Source organism: Carettochelys insculpta, chromosome 1, assembly GCF_033958435.1.
Source record: "Carettochelys insculpta isolate YL-2023 chromosome 1, ASM3395843v1, whole genome shotgun sequence".
Classification (NCBI taxonomy): Eukaryota; Metazoa; Chordata; order Testudines; family Carettochelyidae; genus Carettochelys; species Carettochelys insculpta.
The window spans coordinates 4,971,754-4,991,829 of record NC_134137.1 but is presented as its reverse complement, the minus strand read 5'-3'; the positions used below and the strand labels follow the sequence as shown (position 1 = coordinate 4,991,829).

The 20,076-nt window shown below is 53.3% G+C and overlaps 2 protein-coding genes across 2 annotated transcripts; one reads left to right on the top strand and one right to left on the bottom strand.

The window, feature by feature from the left end:
* The first annotated feature begins 1,323 nt into the window (after positions 1–1,323).
* LOC142007588 (olfactory receptor 52R1-like) lies at positions 1,324–3,562 on the top strand. Its single transcript, XM_074984278.1, has 2 exons — positions 1,324–2,286; positions 3,500–3,562. Exons 1-2 carry the CDS (start codon positions 1,324–1,326, stop codon positions 3,560–3,562), a joined length of 1,026 nt encoding a protein of 341 aa, XP_074840379.1.
* Positions 3,563–8,555: 4,993 nt separating this feature from the next.
* On the bottom strand, positions 8,556–10,794 carry LOC142007587 (olfactory receptor 52R1-like). Its single transcript, XM_074984277.1, has 2 exons — positions 9,832–10,794; positions 8,556–8,618 (listed from the first exon to the last, which is right to left on the bottom strand). The coding sequence occupies exons 1-2, from the start codon at positions 10,792–10,794 to the stop codon at positions 8,556–8,558; spliced, it is 1,026 nt and encodes a 341-aa protein (XP_074840378.1).
* Between the last annotated feature and the right edge of the window lie 9,282 nt (positions 10,795–20,076).

Below are 20,076 nucleotides of genomic sequence, written 5' to 3'. Positions count from 1 at the left end.
TCGTTATTTCTACTCGGTGCTGAGTCAGAGCTGGGACCACAGTGCTGCAGGACACCTGGCTGCCCAGCCCGCGATGAGCCAGATTCACCGGCAGTGCAAAGCACTTCTGACGGGGCAGTGTGCGCCCAGCCGGGAAAAGAGCTGCAGGCTGCTGAACGGCTGATGTGCAGAGATCACAGCAGAGAGGCGGGTGGCTGCAGAAGATGACTGGTGAAGAAGCAGCAAGGAGGGTGCTGGCGGACGGGCGTGCGAAACCGCCGGCCACATGGTGGAGCAGAGGCGTCAGGAGCAGGTAGCTGCCTGATGGCGCAGAGACGTGAGCAGCACCCAGTCGTGGTGGGGGAGGGGCTTTTGCGGTGTTTTAACAAAATCGTTCCATGTTTATTCCCTCCTTGTATTACATGATTTCTTTCGGCGTTGATCTGCTGTGCTTGTCAATCAGAGCAACCCAGGAGTGACGTATCGCCTGTGGGGTCACCATGTTAGTCTGTAGAGTCACAGGTAACAAGCAGTCCTGTGGCACCTTAGAGACTAACACACTTATTCAGTCAGGGGCTTTTGGGGGCAAAAGGCACCGCTGTGTGTAATTTTTCCAGGTCACTGAGTTGGGGCTTGACTCATTCTTCGTCTGTATCATCGGAAGGGAAGCCCTAGACTCTGAACCTACCGCTGGCTGCTGTTGGCTCCACGTGGCAGAAGGGTCACAAAGGGAACCTTACGACAGACAGAGAGTCACCAGCCTTGGCACAGAGACCAAAGACGGTTCGAGTGCAACACAGAGGCGGAGGGGAGAACCGGCTGCTGTCAGTCAGAAGACCTCTGGAGTAGTGAGAGGCTCTTGTGACCAGCTGGGTGCTGGTTCCTGGACAGCAGGGAGGGAGCGGACTACCTTAGCTTGGAAAGAGGGCTGCTCTTCCCAACTGAACCTTTGTTCTACCGTCCCTGAACTGACCATTGGTTTACTGTAAGGACTCCCAAGGGCTGGGTGTCCTACGGCAGCAATGGTGCAAGGAAAAAGAGAACCAGGAACAGAGGAACTGGGCTGGAGGGGGGCACGTGAGAGGCTGGAGGCAGGTGGGACCAGGGAGCTAACCCCAGACTGGGACAGGTGCGGCTTCTTCACCCAGAGCAGGTGTAACGAGGTGGTTCACAGACCAGGTGCCCCAAGAACTGTCACAGAGAGCAGCTGTAGAATGAGCCTAGCTCACAGCCAGCCAGCTGACTAACCATTCTGTGCACGCAGAAACCAGTCACACACTCTACTCATCACTTGCAGGTCCCCAGAGCTCATCTGCCCTAGCTGGATGTGGCCCGAAGCACATCATGTCTCCTGCCAACAGCAGCAGCCTGAGACCCGCCTCCTTCCTGCTGGTCGGCATACCGGGGCTGGAAGCCGCGCAGCACTGGGTCGCGATCCCGCTGTGCGCCATGTACATCGTAGCCCTGCTGGGGAACTGCGTTATTCTGTTTATTATAAGGACAGACTCCAGTCTACACGAGCCCATGTACCTCTTCCTGGCCACGCTGGCTGTTACCGACCTGGTCCTGTGCACATCCACCGTGCCCAAAATGCTCAGCATCTTCTGGCTGGGCTCTAGGGAGATCGAGTTCCATGCTTGCTTTGCCCAGATGTTCTTTGTCCATTCTTCCTCGCTGGTGGAGACGGGAATCCTGGTGGCCATGGCGTTTGACCGCTACGTGGCCATCTGCAACCCCCTGCGGCACGCGACCATTTTGAAATTTGCTACGGTAGCCAAGATAGCGTCTCTGGTCTTGGTCAGAGGCCTGGCTGTGATCGCCCCCTTCCCTTTGCTGCTCAGGAGGCTGCCCTTCTGCAAGGTCAATGTCATCCCCCACTCCTACTGCGAGCACATGGCCGTGCTGAAGTTGGCCTGTGCAGACACCACGCTCAATACGTCATACGGTGCGGTTGTGACCATGCTGGTGGTGGGCTTGGACGGCATGTCCATTGTTCTCTCCTATGTAATGATCCTCCGGGCGGTCTTCAGTCTGCCCTCTGGCCAGGCCCGGCTCAAATCTCTCAGCACCTGCACCTCCCACGTCTGTGTCATCCTCATCTTCTACGTCCCAGGGCTCTTCTCCTTCCTGGCCCACCGCTTCAGCCAGAATGTCCCCCAGTCTGTCCACATCCTGCTGGCAAACCTCTACCTCCTCCTGCCCCCCATGCTGAACCCCATCGTGTACGGGGTGAAAACCAAGCAGATCCGCACTCGGGTGTCCAGGGTTTTTCACGTGAGGGCTCCTGAGCGCCACAAGACAGTTGCTGTGAGCACATTTCTACCCCTGCCACGCACCACTTGCGTATTGTAAATGTGCCATGACCATGAATAATAAAAGCATCACTGAGTAGAACTGGGACTTCACACGGGGCCTTCTGGCCATAGGGACAGAGACATTCACAACCCATTTCTAATCATCCTGGGAACATCAGACTGGCCACCCTGGGTGAGACCAAAGTCCATCAGCTCAGTGTCCCATTCCTGTAGCAGCCAATGTGAGGTGCCCTAGAGGGAATAAACGGCAGGCAATCACCGAGCAATCGCTCCCCTACCACCCACGCCCAGCCCCTGGTAAACTGAAGCTAGGAACACCCTCCCTGCCCATCCTGGCTAATAGCCATGGATGGAACTATCCCCGAGGCAATGATTTCCTTCTTCTTGGAGCCCCAGTATAGGCTTGGTCTTCACAGCGTCCTCCAGCAAAGAGTTTAGAGGGTTGACCGTGTGTGGCAAGAAGAAACACTTCCTTGGCTGCGTCTCCACTGCCCCACCTTCCGAACAGGGGATGTTTATGAGACACTTTGTAAGATGCTGATGAGGCGCTGCCATGAATAGGCTGCACCTCGTTTGTGTAATGTCAGCCTTGGCGATTTGAAGGTGCCGCTTTCGAATTGTGCTCTGCCCGTGTAGACGGGGCCTTTCGGAAGGACCCCCCGGAATTCCAAAGCCCCTCATATCTACAAGCAAATCGGAAGAAGTCGGGGGGGTCCTTTCAAAAGGCCCCTGTCTACACGCGCGGCACGTGATTTGAAAGCAGCATATTCAAATTGCTGTAGCCAACATTATGCTAATGAGGTGCTGCGTATTAATGGCAGCGCCTCATGAGCATCTTACAAACTGTCTCATTAGCATCCCCCTTTCGATAGGTGGGGGCCTCCGCAGACATAGACCTTATGTGTGTTTTACACAGGTTGCCTGTGAATGTCCTTTGGTGACCCCTGATTCTGGTGCTATCCCATGGACTACATCAGCCAGGCCTTTTTAACCTTTTCTTCTATCGCCTCTTACTTGTCCAAGCTGAGAAGCTACTTTGTCGTCCTCTCTCCTCTGACGGCAGCTGTTCCAGACCCGCACCATTTCTGAGCCATTTTTGAATAGGTCTTTTTGGGGTGAAGGCACCACCCTCGCACAGGGTTCAAGGAGCGGGCGTACCTCGGATCTGCAGAGAGGCAGCGTGATTCTCTCTCCCTCTCCCGCAGGCTGAGCGGGTGTTTTTGGAGAACAATTCACAGGGACCCCAAGGCCTTGTTCTCGAGCAGTGACAGCCAGCGCAGACCCTGCTTTCTGTGTGTAGAGATGGGATTACGCCTCGCACCGTGCATTGCTTTGCGGTCATGGACCCTGAATTTCCGCCGTCGCCTTATTGCCCAGTCACCCTTTGGGAAAGGCGAAGTGTTGGGTGAGCGCACGAGCTGCAGCCAGTTGGGTTTTCAGTGCCTGGGAGAGTCAGGCAGGAGGGCGCACTTTGCTGCTGCCTTGCTTCTCAGGCCCCTGTGTGCGGGGCCACGTGGTGTATTGACCCCAGGGCAGCTCATGAGGACTTCTCCATGTGCAGCCAGCCTATGAGTGAGTTCCCAGCTGTCCCCTAGGCCATGGCCGGCCAGACCCTCTCACAGGCATGATGTGGGAGGTAAGCCAGGGGTCAACCTTCATCCGGTGAATCCCTGACCCCTTTCTTGAGAGCTGCTCCCAGGGGTGGCATGGCTGTGTGTCTCATTCATGCGCAGAGTGTGTGTGTGTGTGGGGGGGGATATTCACGCCCTCTCCAGAAGTCCAATATTCCCTCTATGTTTCTCTACCCACATGTGGAATATATTTTGTTATGTGCACCGAGCGATGTGAACCACCAGCAGACACACCTGCTGTGCACACTGTGGGGATCCTGCAAATTAGCTGGGTGGCATTTCAGTCTCTCCTGGGTGGCCAGCCAAGTGCTCAGCTTCGAGGGAGCCCAGGTGCAGCACGTCCCGTAGGAAAGAGCTTGTACCGCTCCAGGCGGGGCAGCAAGGGGCTGGAAAAGGAAAACACTTTATGGCTCATGCGCTGAACGCTGAGTGTCTTTGAGCTCAGTTACACTTGGCTTTTCAGCCCCTGGGGCACTCGCTGGGGGTTGTTCAGTGCCTAGCACAGGGGTCCGGGTGCAGGCCTAGGCTTTTGAGACTCTGTGACGATAAATGTGTGCTTTATGGCGCCCTCACGTTCCTTTGTGGTGCTCCTGTTTACGCCACAGGATCACCTTGTCTCCATTACCTTCCCTGCTTTGCACTGGCTTCTGCTGTGTCGTATTCAGGAAATGAGGGGGTTGTAGCCTGTTAAGACTGGCTTCAGCAGCTGGCATGAGCTGTGAGGCCTACTGGTGTCGAATCATAGAAGAGTTGGTTGAATGAGACCTCTGGAGGTCATCCAGCCAACTCCTGCTCAAAGCAGTAGCAGCCCAACTAAATCATCCCAACCAGGGCTGTGTCAAACTGGGCCTTGAAAACCTCGAGGGATGGAGGTCCCACCACTTCCCTAGGTAACTCATTCCAGAGCTTCACCACCCCTGGGGAAAGAGTTTTTCCTTATATCCAACCTGAACCTCACCCACCGCAACTTGAGACTATTGCTCCTCATTCTGTCATCCACCACCACTGAGAAGAGCCTGGTTCCATCCTCTTTGGACCCCCCTTCAGGTAGTGGAAGGCTGCTATCAAATGCCCCTCACCCTTCTCTTTTCTGGACTAAATAAGCCCAAATCCCTCAGCCTCACCTTGTTAGTCATCTGCCTCAGCCTCGTAACCATTTCTGTTGTCCTTTGACGGACTCTCATTTGTCCACATCCTTTCTGCAGGGCGGGCCTCAAAACTGTACAGAGTGCTTCAGATTTGGCATCAACTGTGCCACACGGATGGGAATACCCAGCAATGCTCCTGCTAATGCAGGCCAGTATGAGTTCAGCCTTCTTGGCAACACAGGCATCCTGTTGACTTCTCCAACTTCTCATCTGCTGTAATCCCGAGGCCCTTTTCTGAAGAAATTTTGGCATAGATAAAGCTAGGTAGCTCCTACATGATGAGAACTGGCAGCGGAGTGTAGGTTGGAGGGAACTTTGTCTGTAATGGCATAAGCCTCATATCACAAGAGCCGCGTCTACACGTGCCGGCTACTTCGAAGTAGCCGCGCCAACTTCAAAATAGCGCCCGCCACGTCCACACATGGCGAGCGCTATTTCGAAGTTGAAATCGACATAAGGCGGCGAGACGTCGAAGTCGCTATCCTCATGAGGAGATGGGAATAGCGCCCTACTTCAACGTTGAACGTCGAAGTAGGGCACGTGTAGCCGATCTGCGTCCTGCAACATCAAAATAGCGGGGTCCGCCATGGCGGCCATCAGCTGAGGGGTTGAGAGACGCTCTCTCTCCAGCCCCTGCGGGGCTCTATGGTCACCGTGTGCAGCAGCCCTTAGCCCAGGGCTTCTGGCTGCTGCTGCTGCAGCTGGGGATCCATGCTGCATGCACAGGGTCTGCAACCAGTTGTCGGCTCTGTGGATCTTGTGCTGTTTAGTGCAACTGTGTCTGGGAGGGGCCCTTTAAGGGAGCGGCTTGCTGTTGAGTCCGCCCTGTGACCCTGTCTGCAGCTGTTCCTGGCACCCTTATTTCGATGTGGGCCGCTTTGGTGTGTAGACGCTCCCCTGCAGTGCCTACTTCAATGTCATGCTGCCCAATGTCGACGTTGACTGTCGACGACACCAGCCCTGGAGGATGTGTAGACGCTATTCATCGAAATAGCTTATTTTGATGTCGCTACATCGAAATAAGCTATTTCAATGTCGCATTCACGTGTAGACGTAGCTAATGTGAGCTAGCAGCAGCTTTCGCAGTGTTTAGGACGGGACGTCCATCCACAAGAGGGCCATGGCGACAAACTGAAGTGAATGAAGATGGGGTGAAATGATCAATTATAGAACTGGAAGGAACCTCACGTACCCTCTTCAAGTCCAGGCCCCTGCACTCATGCGAGGACCAACCACTATCTAAACCGTCCCTCCACCGCTCCATGGGGCTTTCCTGCCGGTTCCTCTCCTCTCCCCCAGCTGCAGGTCCTTCCTCTGCCTCTCCTCCCAGGAGAGGGGTTGCAGCTGTTCTCAGCACGTCTTACATCCTCTCCGTCCAGGGCGGACACTGAACTGAGCCCGACATCCCAACCAGGGGCAGCCAAGCACTTGCTTAGCTTGTTGTTGACCCCGTCTTGGCTGGAGGAGCAGTTCCATGGCTATCGCAAGGGCTTTATGGCTGCTCAGGGCCTCCACCGCAGAGGCATGTGAAAGGGAGTCTGGCCCTCGATGGGTTCCTGCTGGAACAGGCCGGTGCCATGACACAGATAGTCAGGTACAGGTGGAACAGATAGTGAGGAAGCCAATTCCTGGCTTGTAAGCGCAGAAAACAGCCTCCTCCTTAAAGAGTCGTGATGAAAAACTCAGGGAGAGGGGTCCAGGCTGGCTTACAGAGAGCCAGCTAACTCCTTTCCTCCTCCTCCTCTGCACGCCTCACTGGCTGCTGTTAAATAGTAACAGAGAGGAAGCCGTGCTAGTCTATACACTATCGAAACAAAACGCAGTCAAGTAGCACTTTAAAGACTAGCAAGATGGTTTATTGGGTGAGCCTTCGTGGGACAGACCCACTTCTTCAGACCACAGCCAGACCAGAACAGACTCAATATTTAAGACACTGAGAACCAAAAACAGTAAGCAAGGATGACAAAGCTTTCCAAGCACCTTTTTGGAAAGGGAAACAGCGGAGCTGGCTTTTATATTCAAATTCGGCACACTAACACATGGTTTAAATCATGATGGGAACTTTCTGAGTCACTATAGGGGCTCGTCTGCATACTTGGCTCAATCTAATTCTTGACCTTCCCCCCCCACCCCTCCACTCTCTGATTTGCTCACCTTGATTATCTTTTTCTGATTTGTCCTCCTTGCTTACTGGTTTTGGTTCTCTGTGCCTTAAATATTGAGCGTGTTCTGGTCTGGCTGTGGTCTGAAGAAGTGGGTCTGTCCCACGAAGGCTCACCCGATAAACTATTCTGCTAGTCTTTAAAGTGCTACTTGACTGCGTTTTGTTTTGGCTGCTGTTAGTCTGTCCACACTGGGCTATGACCACCCCCAGGCCAGAACGTACCCCTTTGCCTGCCCTGCTGGGTGTGGCTCCCCAGATCTAAATGAGAGCCGGGTGCCAGTTCTCTGAACCAGAGCGTGGCGTTTGCAGTGAGGGCAGCAGATCAGGCCGGCAAACCCGCTCCTCCCTCTGGCCCAGAGAGCCTGAGCTCCCACCCGGGCCTCAGTCTCCACATGCCTGTGCTCTCTGGCTTGAGTCTTGCTGATGTGGCTGTGTCCTTCTGGACAGGGAGGGCCGAGCCCAGCTACTGCAGGCACAGCGACTCATCCAGACCCTGCTGCAATCACTCCTGGCTGATGGTCAGTCCTTGCTGCTCCCGGCCCTTCCTGCCTCCTGCAATCATGACGCACCAGCACGGACGAGGAGCCTTCCCTCTCCTGCTGCATCCGCCAACTCTCTGTCTCTTGAAAACTGCTCCCGGTCCTCTTGGCCTGTGGCCCCAGAAGCCTGTCAGGAGAAGGCCGGACTGGGCCGGCCCATCAGAGATCGGGTAGAGTTGATGCATTGCGCCAGGGCTCAGATCCCACCTGTGACTGGGCACAGTAGGACTCCTGGACACTCAGGCCCTGCTTTGGGCTTGTGGGAAGCACATGCTGGGGCCAGGACTACCAGGGGTAAACGAGGAGGGGACAAAGTTTCCAGCTGTACAAATAAAAGGTACTCAGGACACTAAAGAGCAAAGCCGACTGCTAAGAGCTACACAGGGACAGGGGCTGGTGTTGGATGCGGCTGGGTCCTGGGCAGCATGGAGAGCCTCGGCTCTGGGCCCATGGAAGGGGAGTGGCCTGCAGAAGGCCCAGGGCTAGGGCTAGCAACCCTCAGTTACCCCTCTGCGCTGCCCGACTGGCACTAGGGCCTCTGGCAGGATTTAAAGGGCCCACAGCGACCATGGAGCATCCTGGAACCCCGGCCCCTTTTAAACCACAGGGCCCTGGGGCAACTGCCTTCTTCCCCACTCCCCTCTTCCCCAGGGGTCTCACCAAAGGGTGACTGGGCAATAAGGCGAAAGCGGAAATTCAGTGTCCATGACCGCAAAGCAATGCACGGTGCGAGGCGTAATCCCATCTCTACACACAGAAAGCAGGGTCTGCACTGGCTGTCACTGCTCGAGAACAAGGCCTTGGGGTCCCTGTGAATTGTTCTCCAAAAACACCCGCTCAGCCTGCGGGAGAGGGAGAGAGAATCACCCTGCTTCTCTGCAGATCCGAGGTACGCCCGCTCCTTGAACCCTGTGCGAGGGTGGTGCTTTCACCCCAAAAAGACCTATTCAAAAATGGCTCAGAAATGGTGGGGGTCTGGAACAGCTGCCATCAGAGAAGAGAGGATGACAAAGGAACTTCTCAGCTTGGACAAGTAAGAGGCGATAGGAGAAAAGGTTAAAAAGGCCTGGCTGATGTAGTCCATGGGATAGCACCAGAATCAGGGGTCACCAAAGGACATTCACAGGCAACCTGTGTAAAACACACATAAGGTCTATGTCTGCGGAGGCCCCCACCTATCGAAAGGGGGATGCTAATGAGACAGTTTGTAAGATGCTCATGAGGCGCTGCCATTAATACGCAGCACCTCATTAGCATGATGTTGGCTACAGCAATTTGAATATGCTGCTTTCAAATCACGTGCTGCGCGTGTAGACAGGGGCCTTTTGAAAGGACCCCCCCGACTTCTTCCTATTTGCTTGTAGATATGAGGGGCTTTGGAATTCCGGGGGGTCCTTCCGAAAGGCCCCGTCTACACGGGCAGAGCACAATTCGAAAGCGGCACCTTCAAATCGCCAAGGCTGACATTACACAAACGAGGTGCAGCCTATTCATGGCAGCGCCTCATCAGCATCTTACAAAGTGTCTCATAAACATCCCCTGTTCGGAAGGTGGGGCAGTGGAGACGCAGCCAAGGAAGTGTTTCTTCTTGCCACACACGGTCAACCCTCTAAACTCTTTGCTGGAGGACGCTGTGAAGACCAAGCCTATACTGGGGCTCCAAGAAGAAGGAAATCATTGCCTCGGGGATAGTTCCATCCATGGCTATTAGCCAGGATGGGCAGGGAGGGTGTTCCTAGCTTCAGTTTACCAGGGGCTGGGCGTGGGTGGTAGGGGAGCGATTGCTCGGTGATTGCCTGCCGTTTATTCCCTCTAGGGCACCTCACATTGGCTGCTACAGGAATGGGACACTGAGCTGATGGACTTTGGTCTCACCCAGGGTGGCCAGTCTGATGTTCCCAGGATGATTAGAAATGGGTTGTGAATGTCTCTGTCCCTATGGCCAGAAGGCCCCGTGTGAAGTCCCAGTTCTACTCAGTGATGCTTTTATTATTCATGGTCATGGCACATTTACAATACGCAAGTGGTGCGTGGCAGGGGTAGAAATGTGCTCACAGCAACTGTCTTGTGGCGCTCAGGAGCCCTCACGTGAAAAACCCTGGACACCCGAGTGCGGATCTGCTTGGTTTTCACCCCGTACACGATGGGGTTCAGCATGGGGGGCAGGAGGAGGTAGAGGTTTGCCAGCAGGATGTGGACAGACTGGGGGACATTCTGGCTGAAGCGGTGGGCCAGGAAGGAGAAGAGCCCTGGGACGTAGAAGATGAGGATGACACAGACGTGGGAGGTGCAGGTGCTGAGAGATTTGAGCCGGGCCTGGCCAGAGGGCAGACTGAAGACCGCCCGGAGGATCATTACATAGGAGAGAACAATGGACATGCCATCCAAGCCCACCACCAGCATGGTCACAACCGCACCGTATGACGTATTGAGCGTGGTGTCTGCACAGGCCAACTTCAGCACGGCCATGTGCTCGCAGTAGGAGTGGGGGATGACATTGACCTTGCAGAAGGGCAGCCTCCTGAGCAGCAAAGGGAAGGGGGCGATCACAGCCAGGCCTCTGACCAAGACCAGAGACGCTATCTTGGCTACCGTAGCAAATTTCAAAATGGTCGCGTGCCGCAGGGGGTTGCAGATGGCCACGTAGCGGTCAAACGCCATGGCCACCAGGATTCCCGTCTCCACCAGCGAGGAAGAATGGACAAAGAACATCTGGGCAAAGCAAGCATGGAACTCGATCTCCCTAGAGCCCAGCCAGAAGATGCTGAGCATTTTGGGCACGGTGGATGTGCACAGGACCAGGTCGGTAACAGCCAGCGTGGCCAGGAAGAGGTACATGGGCTCGTGTAGACTGGAGTCTGTCCTTATAATAAACAGAATAACGCAGTTCCCCAGCAGGGCTACGATGTACATGGCGCACAGCGGGATCGCGACCCAGTGCTGCGCGGCTTCCAGCCCCGGTATGCCGACCAGCAGGAAGGAGGTGGGTCTCAGGCTGCTGCTGTTGGCAGGAGACATGATGTGCTTCAGGCCACATCCAGCTAGGGCAGATGAGCTCCGGGGACCTGCAAGTGATGAGCAGAGTGAGTGACTGGTTTCTGCGTGCACAGAATGGTTAGTCAGCTGGCTGGCTGTGAGCTAGGCTCATTCTACAGCTGCTCTCTGTGACAGTTCTTGGGGCACCTGGTCTGTGAACCACCTCGTTACACCTGCTCTGGGTGAAGAAGCCGCACCTGTACCAGTCTGGGGTTAGCTCCCTGGTCCCACCTGCCTCCAGCCTCTCACGTGCCCCCCTCCAGCCCAGTTCCTCTGCTCCTGGTTCTCTTTTTCCTTGCACCATTGCTGCCGTAGGACACCCAGCCCTTGGGAGTCCTTACAGTAAACCAATGGTCAGTTCAGGGACGGTAGAACAAAGGTTCAGTTGGGAAGAGCAGCCCTCTTTCCAAGCTAAGGTAGTCCGCTCCCTCCCTGCTGTCCAGGAACCAGCACCCAGCTGGTCACAAGAGCCTCTCACTACTCCAGAGGTCTTCTGACTGACAGCAGCCGGTTCTCCCCTCCGCCTCTGTGTTGCACTCGAACCGTCTTTGGTCTCTGTGCCAAGGCTGGTGACTCTCTGTCTGTCGTAAGGTTCCCTTTGTGACCCTTCTGCCACGTGGAGCCAACAGCAGCCAGCGGTCGGTTCAAAGTCTAGGGCTTCCCTTCCGATGACACAGACGAAGAATGAGTCAAGCCCCAGCTCAGTGACCTGGAAAAATTACACACAGCGGTGCCTTTTGCCCCCAAAAGCCCCTGACTGAATAAGTGTGTTAGTCTCTAAGGTGCCACAGGACTGCTTGCTACCTGTGACTCTACAGACTAACATGGTGACCCCACAGGCGATACGTCACTCCTGGGTTGCTCTGATTGACAAATAATCAGAGGGGGGCCGGGGGGATCTTGATTTGCCTTCTGCTTTTTGAGCTGTGAGGGTGCACTGGACTCCCATCTGGGGGGTTTGTCCATGACCACGAGGGCTGGGAGTTTGCTCGTCTTTTAAGAATGACGGTAGAACTCAGCACATGTCCACTTGGTGCCAGCAGTTGGGGGTTTAAGGAAAACACAAGAATCAGGGGAGTTGGCACCACTGTGTCTGAAACTGTCCTAGCTCACAGCATCTCTCAGCCCACTGGGTAAGGACAAAGTTCTCCTTGGAGCAGACTGTATTTTATATTGACCTCAGAAGTGCCAAATCCTGGCCACCAGAGTCACATAAGATTTGGGTGGAAAGAGGAGGCCATTTAGTCTAACCATTTACTTAGAGCAACACCAACACCCACTAAATCATCCCAGCCAGGGCCAGGCCTTAGCAACCTCTGGGGATTCAGAGTCCACCACTTCCATAGTGAACCATTCCACTGCCCCCTGCCACCACTGAGAACAGCCTCTCTCCTTCCTCTTTGGAACCCCCTTCAGGTAGTTGAAGGTTGCTCTCAAATCCCACCTCAGTCTTCTGTTCTGCAGAAAAAATAAGCCCAGTTCCCTCAGCCACACCTTGTATCTCAGGGGCCTTGCCCCTTATAATTTGCATCACCTTCTCTCAAATTTATTCACATACTTTCTGTAGCTGGCTCCCAGAATTATTGCATATGCAATGCTCTATATCGGCCACTTCCTTCAGAAGTGTCAAACTAATACACGGAGTGAAAGATGCTAATAAGTCACAGATGCAAATTCCCCATACCTCATTAGCATAATGTCATGTGATGTGGAGTCCTGAAGACCACTCCAAAATGTTGTGTAGAAGTGCAGCCCCTGGGGGCAGGGCTTCTGGAAGGACGTGCTTCTTCTGGAGCCCCTTCTTCCCGAAAACAGTTTTCCAGATTCCGAACAATGTGATGTTATGCTAATGAGGCACGGGGAATTTGCATCCTCACCTCATTAGCACCTGTCACTCTGTGTATTAACAAGCCACTTTCGAAGGAAGTGACCTGTGTAGAAACAGCCTAGATGTGGCCTCACCATTGCCAAATAGAGGGGAAAGATAACTTTTCCAGAGCTGCTGGAAATGTTCCTCCTAGTACACTTCTCTAGATATGCTGGAAATGCTTCTCCTAATGCACCCCATATGCTGTGAGCCGCCTCGTCAACAAGGGCACACCACTGACTCACATCCACCCTCTTTCATTATAATCCCCAGGTCTGTTTCTGCTGCACGGCTGCTTAGCCAGTTGGTCCCCAGCCTCTGACAGTGACTGGGATTCTTCCATTCGAAGTGCAGGACTCTGCACTTCTCCTTGTTGAACCTTCTCCGATTTCTTTTGGCCCACTTCTCTCATTTGTTTAGGTCATTCTAGAACCTGTCTCTACCCTCCAAAGGATCTACCTCTCCCCCGCAGCTGAGTATGTCATGTTCATTTGTTGTGTCAGTAGAAAGGAAGCCCATGCAGAAGGTGCCAGTCATCAAAGACAGGATACATTATCACGTGGACCCTGGGTCACCTCCCATATTCCCACCTCTGGCTGCACCTACCACATGGTTGGGAAAAGCCGTCCCTACATCTGTCTAGCGTGATCCCTAGGAACAGGCACAGGGACTTCTGTGACCCCTGCTTGGGGGGACGCAACTATTAAGCAGATCATAATGATGTCCTGCTCCCAACTACACAGTATCCACCTGTTCTCACGCCGTACCAAGAAGGTGGGCACTTTGGTCTCCTTGGGCATGGCCTGCACCACCGAGCCTGGTCCCCGTCTGCAGCGACTAAGCCCATCACATGGGAATTAAATCAAAACGAACAGACCGCCCGCGTCCTGCTGGAGGAGGGATCCCTCTGTAAGGTAGGGGAACCTCTCGACTACAATAGAAACCCCCCTCCCCAGCCCCGCAAGAGGCAGCTGTGCCTCCCTATGTGCCGAGCCGAGCCGAGCCGAGCCGGGCCGAGGCAGTGAACAATCTCCAGGCAGAGCCTCTCCAGCCCTGTGTCTGCGGCTGCCCAGCCCCAGGGCCTGTCCGGGCTGGGGAGGGCGGTTGCCATGTGCTGGCCTGGGAGGCTCCTCCCTTGCACAGGACCCAGGCATCCCTGGGCTGGGCTGAGGGCCCTGCACACCAGAGATGGGAGCCATGGGACACGCCTGAGAAGTTTGGGATTTTTTGGTTTGTTTCCCTGTGCTGAGGAAAAGCCCCATGTGCTTCACCCTGCCCAGCCCAGCAGCTGCCCACTGCCCGGAGCCCAGACCTGCCGGCTGAAGGGCCCAAGCACTGGGGATTTATACAGATGGGATAATTTCCTAATTCACAGCCGCTTAGGTCAGTGGCGTGGCTGGCCCCACCTCTGAGGCTGGGGAGGGGACAGAGAGCACCAGGCTGACCTTACGCAGCTGCTTGCCCTTCTGCCTGCTGCCTGAGGTGGACTCAGGAAATCTGCTCGTTCTGCATCCACCCCTCCCTGGCAGAGCCGCGGGTCACACGCCCACCAAGGCTGCATGACGGGGGACTGACAGGGCAGGTGACTCTGAGCCACTGCCTGAGTCAGGGCTCTAGGGTTGGAGTGGTCTGGGACCTCTCAACCTCTGGCCGGGTAGAGGTACCCCGCCCTGGGAAGGTCAGCAAGCCAGAGGTTCACAGAATCACACAATCACAGGACTGGAAGGGACCTAAGGAGGTCATCTAGTCCAGCCCCCTGCTTCAAGCAGGATCAACCCAAACCATGTCATCCCAGCCAGGACCTTGTCCATCCTGGACTTATAAACCTCGAGGGATGGAGAATCCACCACCTCTCTAGGCAACACATTCCAGTACTTCACCACCTGCCTGGTGAAGTAGTTTTTCCTAATATCTAACCTACACCTCTCCCTCTTCAACTTCAGACCATTGCTCCTTGTTCTGCCATCTGACTTCACTGAGAGCAGTTTTTCTCCATCCTTTTTAGAGCTCCACTTCAGGAAGCTCAAGGCTGCTATTAAATCACCTCTAAGTCTCCTCTCCTGTAAATTAAACAAGCCCAAATCCCCAGCCTATCCTCATTGGTCTTCTGCTCCAGACCCTTAATCATTTCTGTTGCCCTTCGCTGAACCTGCTCTAGCAAATCCACATCCTTTTTATACTGGGGGGCCCAAAACTGGACACAATATTCCAGATGTGGCCTCACCAGTGCCCAATAAAGAGGAATAACTACTTCTTTAGATCTGCTTGAAATGCTCCTTCTAATGCAACCTCGTATGCCATTAGCCTTCTTGGCTACAAGAGCACACTGTATGCTAATATCCAGCCTTTAATCCACCATAACCCCTAGGTCCCTTTCCACCATACTGCTGCTGAGCCAGTCGGTCCCCAGCCTGTAACAATGTTTGGGATTCTTCTGCCCCAGGTGCAGGACTCTACACTTCTCCTTATTGAACCGCATCAGATTTCTTTTGGCCCAGTCCTCCAATTTATCTAGGTCCCTCGGGTTTCTCTCTTTACCCTCCAACGAATCTACCTCTTCCCTAAGCTTTGTGTCATCCGCAGTCTTGCAGAGGGTGCAATCCAGTCCCTCATCCAGGTCGTTAATAAAGATGTTGAAAAACACCGTCCCCAGAACCCAGCCTTGCGGCACTCCGCTTGAAACAGACCGCCATCCAGATATTGAGCCATTGACCACTCCCCGTTGGACCGGACCATCGAGCCAGCTTTCTAGCCATCTTATAGTCCAAGGACCCAGTCCATATTTCCTTAACTTATACACAACAATGTTGTGGGAGACCGTATCAAAAGCCTTGCTGAAGTCAAGGTATATCACATCCACTGACTTCCCCATGTCCACAGAGCTTGTTACCTCATCATAGAAGCTAATCAGATTGGTCAGGCAGGACTTGCCCCTGGTGAATCCATGTTGGCTACTTTTGATCACTTTCCCATCTTCCAAGTGCTCCAAAATGGATTCCATCAGGATTTCCTCCATTATTTTCCCAGGGATTGAGGGAAGGCTGACGGGTCTATAGTTCACTGGATTGTCCTTCTTTCCTTTTTTAAGGATGGGCACTACGTTTACCTTCCTCCAGTCGTCCTGTGGCTGCCCTCCACCTTCCCATACTGCATTGTCTAACCCCTCCACTCTCTGATTTGCTCACTTTGATTATCTTTTTCCGATTTGTCCTCCTTGCTTACTGTTTTTGGTTCTCTGTGCCTTAAATATTGAGTCTGTTCTGGTCTGGCTGTGGTCTAAAGAAGTGGGTCTGTCCCACGAAAGCTCACCTATTAAACTATTTTGCTCGTCTTTAAAGTGCTACTTGACTGCTTTTTGTTTTGCATCGTCTATGACTGTCATGGGGAAGTTGACTGTCCGTGAAAACTGAGGCAAAAAAAGCATTGAGTATCTCAGCTTTTCCTGCATCATCTGTCACAAGGTTATCTCCCTCATCCAGTTATGGCCCACACCTTATATGATAACCTTTTTATTGTTAACATGCCTGTAGAAACCCTTCTTGTTACTCTTCACGTCCCTTGCCAGCTGCAGTTCCAATTGTGCTTTCGCTTTCCTGATTACTGCCCAGCATTCTCCAGCCGTATGTTTATACTCCTCCTTAGTCAACTGTCCACATTTCCGTTTCTTGTGTGCATCCTTTTTGAATTTAAGCTGACTAAGGATTTCCCTGTTAAACCAAGCTGGTTTTCTCCCATGTTTGCATTTCTTACCATGCAGTGGGATAGTTTGTTCCTGTGTCTTCAGTAAGACTTTTTTAAAATACTGCCAGTTCTCTTCAACTCTTTTCCCCTTCATCTTCGTTTCCCAAGGGATCCTGCTCATCTGTTCTACCAGGAAGTCAAAGTCTGCTCTTCTGAAATCAAGGGTCTGTCTGTTACTGCTCACCTTTCTTTCTCTTGTCCAGATCCTGAAATCTATGATCTCACAGTTGCTGCAGCCCAGTTCCCTCCCACTTCTATTTCTTCTTCTAGTTCTTCTCTATTTGTGAGCAGCAGGTCAAGTTGTGCATGGCCCCTGGTCGGCTCCTTCAGCACTTGTACCAAGAAGTTATCCCCAGTGTTTACGAAAAACTTCCTGGATTGTCTGTGTGCTGCTGTACTGGTCTCCCAACAAATGTCTGGATGATTAAAGTCTCCCATGAGAACCAGGGCCTGTGATTTGGAAGCTTCGTTTAGCTGCCTGAAGAAAACCTCATCCATTTCCTCTCCCTGATCTGGGCGTCTATAACAGACACCAACTACAACATCATGTCTGTTACTTCCACCTCTAAGCTTAACCCAAAGACACTCAACTGGATTTTCTCCTTCCTCGTACAGGAGCTCTGAGCAACCATACTGCTCCCTCACATATAGTACAACCCCTCCTCCTTTTCTCCCCTGCCTGTCCTTCCTAAACAGTTTATACCCTTCCACGACCACGCTCCAGTGACGCAAATTGTCTCACAAAGTCTCCGTTATTCCCACCACCTCATACTCCTTTGATTGTGCCAGGGCCTCTAATTCTCCCTGTTTGTTCCCCAGGCTTCTGGCATTAGTGCACAAGCATCTTAGAGAAGGGGCCGATTGGCTCACGTTCTCCTCTTCACCCAGGAAACCTACTTGATTGTTCCCTCCTCCTTCCCCACTTCCCTCTGGGTAAGAATCCTCTGTAGTGAGCCTGCCAAGTGTGCACACAGGATGCACACACCTCACAGCATGCACCCACCACATTCGCACACACACCTACATATGCATACATACACACAGCACGCTCACAGCAGACACCCACCACAATCCCACACACACCTGCATGTGCATACATACACACAGTACGCTCACAGCAGACACCCACCACAATCCCACACACACCTGCATGTGCATACATACAAACAACACACACAAAGCCCATACACACAGTGCTCACACACCTACATGTCTGTACATCTGCAGAACACACACAGTGCACACACCGTGATCCCACACCTACGTATGCACATGCATTCCCAGCACACACAAAGCCTACACACACAGCACACACACACACAGCACACACATACACACACACACACTGTGACCACACATACACATATGCATGCAACTTCCCAGCACGTGCACACAAAGGTGCTCAGACTCAGACACATGCACAACACACCCAGCTCAGGAGGGAGGCCGGTAGCTGCAGGGGGCTGTCGGCGAGGACTTGCCCGCATGGGAGAGGTTGGAACTGACACTTTTCCTAAGCCCGAGCCATGACTCCCTCTGCAGTGCCAGCCAGACCTGCTCCCGTGGCTCCTGCCCGCGGCGCTGTCCCACTGCGCAGTAAGCCAGGTGGGAACAATGGCCCCGAGTCCCCGTAACACCCTGGAACCGTCGCGTGAGTCACACAGCTCCGAACACAGGGCAGGAACAGACGCGTCTGCTGCGCCGGCTGCACTGGGGATGGTTATAAATTAATGTCAGCAGATCCCAGCAGAGTCTCCACGTGGCTGGGGGTCCCCAGGGCCCCCACTGCTTACAGAAAACAAAATGCCACTTGAAAGGCTGAAGGACTAAGGAGAAATTAACGCTTTGTGCTCCCCTAAGTTTATGAAATGTCTCTGCTTCGACATCTGGCAGCAGGACCTCCATCCACCTGTCCCTGGGGCTTCCTCTCTATATGTGACACTGGTGATGCTGTAATTCTGCACACCATGGCTGCTGCTAAACTCGCCCTGCAGAAAGCTGAATGATACTTCAGTGAAATAATAGCACATCTTCAACTTCTGCAGGACGAGCTCACTTTCACCCAAGAGTACTAAAGGATTTGCTTGAGGCTTTTGAACCTTTTTAACAAGTCTTAGAACACTGTGGAAGTTTCAGAGGGCTGGAAAAAGCTCATGCTGTGTCAATATTTTATAAAGGTAAATAAGATGCACAGATAATATTGGCTGGTTTGTGTTACCTAAATCCCATGGGGAAAAACAGAACATGGCAATCAAGCTGGGGGGGCTGCGATAAATAACACTTTGAAGGATGGGATAATCAGTGACAATCAGCTTGGTATAAGGGGAAATCGGGCCTACCAAACCAATGGTAAATCTTCACTCTAGAGAAGGTCAACCCTGCCATGGCTCATCTCCTGGAGTTTGATTAACTTGCCTAGTGGGGACCTGCTAAATCCAGTTTACAGGGCACCACTGCTGACCATTGTACTCCTGCCCCTGTTTGGACTACGGGAAGTTGATGGGACACTTTGTCCCATCGACCTTGTGCTGTGTGGACAGTGGCAAAAAATGGATTCTCCTCTCTAAATTTGCATCTCTAAAATCGATTTTACCTCCCAGTGTAGACGTGACGTCATGGAAGCTTTCATTGAGACCACAGACCTGGGCTGGAAAGATAAAGGGACCTGACATCACACACTTAGGCCGTGTCTACACTACAAAATAACTGTAAAGTTGCTTCCTTTGAAGGACAACTTGGAAGTCAGCAGCTTCGAAGTAGAGCATCCGCACACCAAATGCACTGCCCCTTACTTCGAAGTCGGCTTTCCCCTTACTTCCAAGTTAAACGTCAACACACAAACAGCCCCTACTGTGAAGTAAGAGCCCAGGAAATGATGCTGGCGCGGGGTCACATGGCTGACAAGCCTCTCCAGGTTCACAGCCAGCCAAACCCTGAAAGGGCCCCTCCCAGCACCCACAGCCCTCACCTGCTCAAAGCTGGCAGGTGGAAGACAGCAGCAGAGTCACCCGGCAGACATTCGAGGACCCCTGTCACTGGCTCGCCCGGTCCTGCAGCACTGGGACACCTGCATGTGGCTAGCGCTCCTGGTACGGAAGAGGGCGGCCATCACACTACGGCAGCTGTCCACCCCCGACAGCCACGGATCCGTCGGCCACCAGTTCGGCGTCAGCAAGTCTGCCGACAGAGCAGTGCCGAAGGAGGTATGGCCAGCCCCCTGCATGGACCCACCTTGGTGAGGGGGAGACTAGGAAAGGGGCAGGGGGCCCCTGTTGGGGGGGCAGGGGGATTCTGGTGAGGGGGCGATTTCTGAAATCAAGGGTCTGTCTGTAACTGCTCACCTTTCTTTCTCTTGTCCAGATCCTGAAATCTATGATCTCACAGTTGCTGCAGCCCAGTTCCCTCCCACTTCTATTTCTTCTTCTAGTTCTTCTCTATTTGTGAGCAGCAGGTCAAGTTGTGCATGGCCCCTGGTCGGCTCCTTCAGCACTTGTACCAAGAAGTTATCCCCAGTGTTTACGAAAAACTTCCTGGATTGTCTGTGTGCTGCTGTACTGGTCTCCCAACAAATGTCTGGATGATTAAAGTCTCCCATGAGAACCAGGGCCTGTGATTTGGAAGCTTCGTTTAGCTGCCTGAAGAAAACCTCATCTATC

Bases quoted from the DNA above. Each gene is read 5' to 3' on its own strand.
- LOC142007588 (XM_074984278.1), top strand. From the start codon at position 1,324: ATGTCTCCTGCCAACAGCAGCAGCCTGAGACCCGCCTCCTTCCTGCTG. The intron at 2,287-3,499 runs GTGAGCACATTT...CCTCTCCCGCAG, and splicing joins AGCGCCACAAGACAGTTGCT to GCTGAGCGGGTGTTTTTGGA.
- LOC142007587 (XM_074984277.1), bottom strand. From the start codon at position 10,794: ATGTCTCCTGCCAACAGCAGCAGCCTGAGACCCACCTCCTTCCTGCTG. The intron at 8,619-9,831 runs GTGAGCACATTT...CCTCTCCCGCAG, and splicing joins AGCGCCACAAGACAGTTGCT to GCTGAGCGGGTGTTTTTGGA.